We start from the raw sequence: 5,959 nt of genomic DNA, 5'->3' as shown, positions 1-5,959 counted from the left end.
GGGTGGGTGGGGTGGGGAGGGAATCACTAATTTTAGCAGTATCCTTTTAACGAACACAAATCCTTTGGCTGAAATCGCAGCCTGAAAAATGTATCCGAGTTGAGCAAGCTTATCCCTGTCTCGCTCTCTCTCTCTTTCTCCTTCTCTTTTAGGGTTTCCTTCTCAGACTTATCTTACAAGTTAGTGGCCAGTGTGAAAAAAAAAAAAATTGATGTACAGCGCAAACACGTACACCCGTTTTATATAAACACACACACATCTATATATATATATATATATATATATATATATATCTATATATATATATTAAATATATATATAATTATATATATATATAATAGATGTGTGTGTGACATAATAAAATTTTTAAAATCTACCTAAAAAGGGTTATGGCTAAGACATGAATTTTAACTGAAAAGTATGCCCCGATGGAGTGAATTCTTTATGAAACGATCGATTTTAATAATTTACATCAAGTAATACTAAATATCCAGCCGTTGGTGACCATTGTCATTGTAAGTTGTAACGCCAGTACAGAACTCAATCGGTTCACAAAATATATTTAAGATTACAGCAAATGTATTCTTATACTGTTAGTATTCATTAAATTGAGGACGCAATTATCATTCATAAGGGAAATCAATAATAATAATATTATAATACTAATAATGTCGTATACTTCCTTTACGTATCACTGGAATCCCTATCACAGTGAATATAAAAGAAAGCTAATAATAAAAAGTGTGAAATGTGCGCATTTCCGCTTCCGAATAATTCAACCTTCTCATGACAGGAAAGTTTTATTTTAAGCTGCCCCGAATGTAGGTCACCCTACAACACTCTTGCTGTGTTTGTTTCTCATGATGTGAAGGTAAATGAGACGGCTATTCGCTATTAAGCCTCTCTCTCTTACACACACACACACACGCACACATACAAACTCAGAAACAACGTTACTGACATAAAGCACAACTAGGTGTTTATGTTTACATTTGTTTAAACTGCCATTTTCATTAGTCTAGGTGTTTATTAAATAAAAATTTGTGTTTAAACTGCCATTTTCATTAGTCTAGGTGTTTATTAAATTTATTTAAACTAGCTTTTTCATTAGTCTAGGTGTTTGTGTAAACATTTGTTTAAACTGGCATTTTCATTAGTCCAGGTGTTTATTAAACATATGTTTAAACTAGCTTTTTCATTGGTCTAGGTGTTTAGTATTAAACATTTGTTTAAGCTAGCTTTTTCATTAGTCTAGGTGTTTATGTAAACATTTGTTTAAACTGGCTTTTTTCATTAGTTTGTGTAAACATATGTTTAAACTAGTTTTTTCATTAGTCTAGGTGTTTATGTAAACATTTGTTTAAACTAGCTTTTCCATTAGTCTAGGTGATGTAAACATTTCTTTAAACTAGCATTTTCATTAGTACGACGCAATGTCTAAGTCGGCATACAATACACAGGTACATAGGTGGTGACCAAGAACATTGGAGAAAATATTTACAGATTAAAACGGAGAAAAATTCGCACAATAAAAAAAAATGGGCTTCCGGTTGCATCAGCTTCAAACCGGTTCCCGATTTTCATTTGTTCGTGGTAATATCAGGGGACGCTTCGAATGTACCTCTTTAATGAAACTTCCACGAGGTGAAAATAAGAGAGAATAGAGCGAAAAGACAGCTTTTGAGTATTACTTGAACAGGCAAAAAATAGCTCCATGTTTATATTTTTCTTTATTGCTTACATTATTTAAAACTAGTAATCGGAACCCTTTAACAGTTGAAATAACGATAGAATGTTCAGTTACACTTTAATGTAATTTAACGACGAACTCTGTTTGACCTGCTTCCAAACAGACGTGAAAAACAAAATTCCGTGCAACAACGGCACGGGAAATCATCTGACCCCATTTGACCTTCGGTCGTGACCTCTGACATCCCAGCAACAGCAGAGGTCGCTCGGAAGTTGGCTGAGAAGTCATGTCGCTTCGATGTCATGGCACTCCGAAAACTGGGATACAGTTTTAGAAAAAGAAAAAGAGTCGTGAGTAACAGAAAACTTTGGAATGTCATCCTAACATTATGGATAACACGAAATTCCAACTGGATTTCTTTTTTTCGTTTTGTACCGACATTCTGTGAAATAATACAACGATCTCTAGTGATGAAGCCATGGTCTCATTCTTCAATCTACATTCTAAAATTACTTCTAACAGGCCTAGTATCCATTTTACGAAATACCTATGGGGTACTCGTTTTTCTAAACATAAAATATCGACAGAAACTGTACAGTATTGAATGGAGCAGTTTGGAATGTTACACTTCTTTAGTAGATTCACATCAAGCGTGCATCTGACGTCTAGGCCAGTCCCTTACGACGCCCCTGATCGGATGTTGATAAGCCAATATAGGGCTGGCCGCTGGAAACCTTCAGTCTCTCGAGAGTTCGCATCGCATAGGTCGGGTGTACGCTTCACCTCTCCTGAGGGATCCTGTTGAAAGACTTATCCCTCAGGAAAGGTGGAACATACATCCTGCCTATGTGAACTCTCGAGAGAGACTGAGAGTTTTCAGATGCACGCTTGGTGTGAATCTACCATAGTAAAATATGGCAGATACTATCATTCTAAATATGAGAATACTATTACTGGCATCGCCATAAGCAAACAGAATATCGATTTTATTTATTTATTTTTTAAAGAAGAGAACGTCTTGATCACTGATCAATAGACAGTACCTAAGACTTCCTCAGTATCGTTTTGACCCTTTAAGTCTAATAACATGATTCGCTTTCGATGGGAGGGATGCACTGGTTATCAGTGTAAGGGTACCCATACACTGAACGTTTGTATGAACGATTGTCTGAACTTGTCTGCATCGTTCGCAAAAACAGTGTATAGGTTTGTCTGAATGCAAAAGTGGACGGAGTTTCGCGTCTGAACGAGCTCATGTCGAGACTAGGTTTGCTGGCTTGCGATTTAAGTTTGTCATACACAGGTCGTTCAATGTATGCGTTTGTCTGCCGATATAATGCTATCGCGCGCGTTTCTTTGGAGATGATACCACGTTTTCCCGAGACAAAATCTTTGTTCAGACTGAAATCGGTGCGGAGATCGTTCATACTGCCTGAATAATGTATTGTGTCGATAACGACAATCGTTCAGACAGTCGTTCATACAATCGTTCAGTGTATGGGGCCCTAACGCTAAAGCGTTGATCATGTGTTCGTTCTTGATAGCAACTGGAAACGAACATAAATGTCCTCGCAAGATGATAAACCAACACACAAAAGAATAACCAAAGCGGCATCTTCAAATAACGCGACAGACAGTGCAGGTGTTACTATGGGTCTAGTATTTCTCAATCCTATTCGTCGTTGTCAGTAACATATCTGTACACCTGGAGGGAGAGAGTGTGTGTCTCTCCAGCAAAGGGTGGACAGGAATATTAACACAGCTGTCAAAGTCACATTCATACCTGAACTGCCGAACGCTCCTCCACCTACAAATTTCCACGTAATGCTTTTCAGACAGTTTGTCGAATCCCTTTAGACGTAGTGCCATTCACTTGATTTTCATGTATACATCTCATATGAATTCAAAATGACGTAAAGGTGGTAGGGAAATTTGATATAAGTTTATTCAATAAAAAAAAAAGTCAGGCTGTTTACATTTTAGTACTAAGCCGTTACAAAATTACAATAATCCAGTACTAACGATACGAGGAGGTACTTGGAACTTACCTTCTTTGCTATGTGATTTAATTTCCTCTTGCCTATCCCTTCGGAATTTTATCTATACCTGAATTCTATGCTCCCAATCTTTTCAATAAGCTTCTCTGTCACATCTTCATAAAACGTGTGCCTCAATTTCAAGCGTTCAAGCAGAGATTTTTCAACTGACATCAGAGCGAAGGATGACAAGTTTTCTTGTCCTTGTGTGCTGCTGTAGTAAGTTTTAATTTTTTTCAAAGAAGAAACAGTATCTTTTGTAATTGAACTCGTAGCAGGTATAGTAGCAATCAACTTAGCAAGTTTATAAACTTCAGGCAGCCCCTGATACAGTTTCGTTTTATGCATGATTTTCATAATACGCAAAACATTCTTGTCTCTGAACTCTGAAGAACAGTATAGAACACTCAACTCATTTTTCAGCCGAACAATATCAAAGAACGACCCATATTGCTTCTCCAAACAATTCAATGCAGTCTCGGGAAACTGCTGACTGTGCTTTTCGAAAAAATCACTGTTCAGCAAAGTGAAGAAATCAAGCTGTGTCAACGCCCGAAACCTGTGTCTGAGCTGCGATAAAACGTTGTCTAGAATTTCCAGGAAGAGGGCTCGGCAGCTTTCTTCCTCTTCGAAGTTTTCGATTCTGGGTTTTTTAACTGGGTTGTCATCACCTCTTCCAGGAGAACTTTGCTGGAAAATCGTGTCGAACCCTTCTACTCGAATTTTCTGAATGTTTGCAACCAGCTCTTCGACCTTTCTGATGCAGAGGGCAACATCCATTCCTTTGTTCTGAAGAGCCCAGAAAAACGCGTCAGCTAAAGAAAACACTGACGAGAAAACGTTCACCAGAAAGCGAGTCTGGAAGCTCTGGAAGAAAGCTAAAAAGCCCCGGCTCCTCAAGACTGTGTCATTATCCCAGTCATCAGACTGATTAAGTATGTGCAGAAAAAACGCTGTTAGTGGTTCATAGTGGTTTTTCACGGTGTTTAACAGTCTTGAAGAGAAATTCCATCTTCTAGGTGCTACCCCGGGTATCAGTTTCTCTACAAACGTTCGAAGGGCAAGTGTCTTCTTCGAAGACTTGGGAAAAAATGTAGTCAAACACGAAAGCGTTTGCAAAAATGTTCTGCACCCTATGATATTTTTCGCCGACTGCTGAAGCGTCAGATTGAGCAAATGGCTGTAACAGTGTACAAATATAGCACACGGGTGCAAATCCTGTATCCTCTTATTTAAGCTATTTTGTTGGCCAACTACCACAACAGCGCCATCGTATGTCTGTGCAACAAGTTTCCCCCCACAGCCGAAGTCGTTCAACACACGCTCGATGTGTTCCAGTAAGCCCGCAGAAGAGCGATTAGCACTGATGTCAGTGAAATGAAGGAATCTTTCTTGAACTTCACAGTTTTGGTCAACAAAACGAAAAACAGTAGACATCTGTGACTTATTAACTAGATCGGACGTCTCGTCTAAAATCACAGACACAAAGTCAGTTTTCGCAATATCTTCCTTTATCTGTTTCGTGATAAAGTAGCCAATTGCTGCTATCAAATCATTCTGTATGGCGGGAGATATTTCTCGAAAAACAGTGGACTCTTGCATGCGAATTTCCAGCATCGGATCGTAATGGCTGATCATTGCAAGTAGCTTCAAGTAATTTCCTTTATTTATAGACGAATCTGATTCGTCATGGCCTCGAAGAGGAAGTTCTTGCTTTGACAGAAAGCAGACGGCGTCAATCAATCTTTTCAAGATGTCTCTATTCTTCCTAACATTCTCATTGTGCATTTCGTCACTCATAGGTTGTTGGACCTTCGTCTGATGGTCATTTGTCGTTCTTACGAAACTGTTATACTGCAGAAAACAGCTTATGTGGTTCAATGATTTTTCATGCCTAGAAACTGCCAGTGTTAAAGTGTTCAGATTATCAAAACCAGCGTTTGACCATATATTGTCTTCAACTGAAAAGAGCAAACAAGGCCAGCAGAACAGCTTGTTCAACTTGGGTGAACCAGTTAACCAGTGAATGGCTTCGTATTGCGCAAAATTGAAATGCCTCATATATTCCTTGTTCTTCTCCTTGTGCTTTTTTGTAAGTCCTGGCAGTGGTGGGCAAGGTCTGCACATTCTAATAATATCAATTTTCTCAGGAACGCTTCTTCTCCAAAATGGCATTTCCAGTAGTTCATTAACTATACAAATATCCTCTTTTTGAGTACCAGTGGCTTCCATT

The 5,959-nt window shown here is 38.4% G+C and overlaps 1 protein-coding gene across 1 annotated transcript; it reads right to left on the bottom strand.

The window, feature by feature from the left end:
* Positions 1-3,786: 3,786 nt before the first annotated feature.
* On the bottom strand, positions 3,787-5,514 carry LOC135198301 (zinc finger MYM-type protein 1-like). The gene has a single exon (XM_064225875.1). It carries the CDS (start codon positions 5,512-5,514, stop codon positions 3,787-3,789), a length of 1,728 nt encoding a protein of 575 aa, XP_064081945.1.
* Between the last annotated feature and the right edge of the window lie 445 nt (positions 5,515-5,959).

Source organism: Macrobrachium nipponense, chromosome 23, assembly GCF_015104395.2.
Source record: "Macrobrachium nipponense isolate FS-2020 chromosome 23, ASM1510439v2, whole genome shotgun sequence".
Classification (NCBI taxonomy): Eukaryota; Metazoa; Arthropoda; class Malacostraca; order Decapoda; family Palaemonidae; genus Macrobrachium; species Macrobrachium nipponense.
This window is presented reverse-complemented; position numbering and strand designations above follow the sequence as displayed.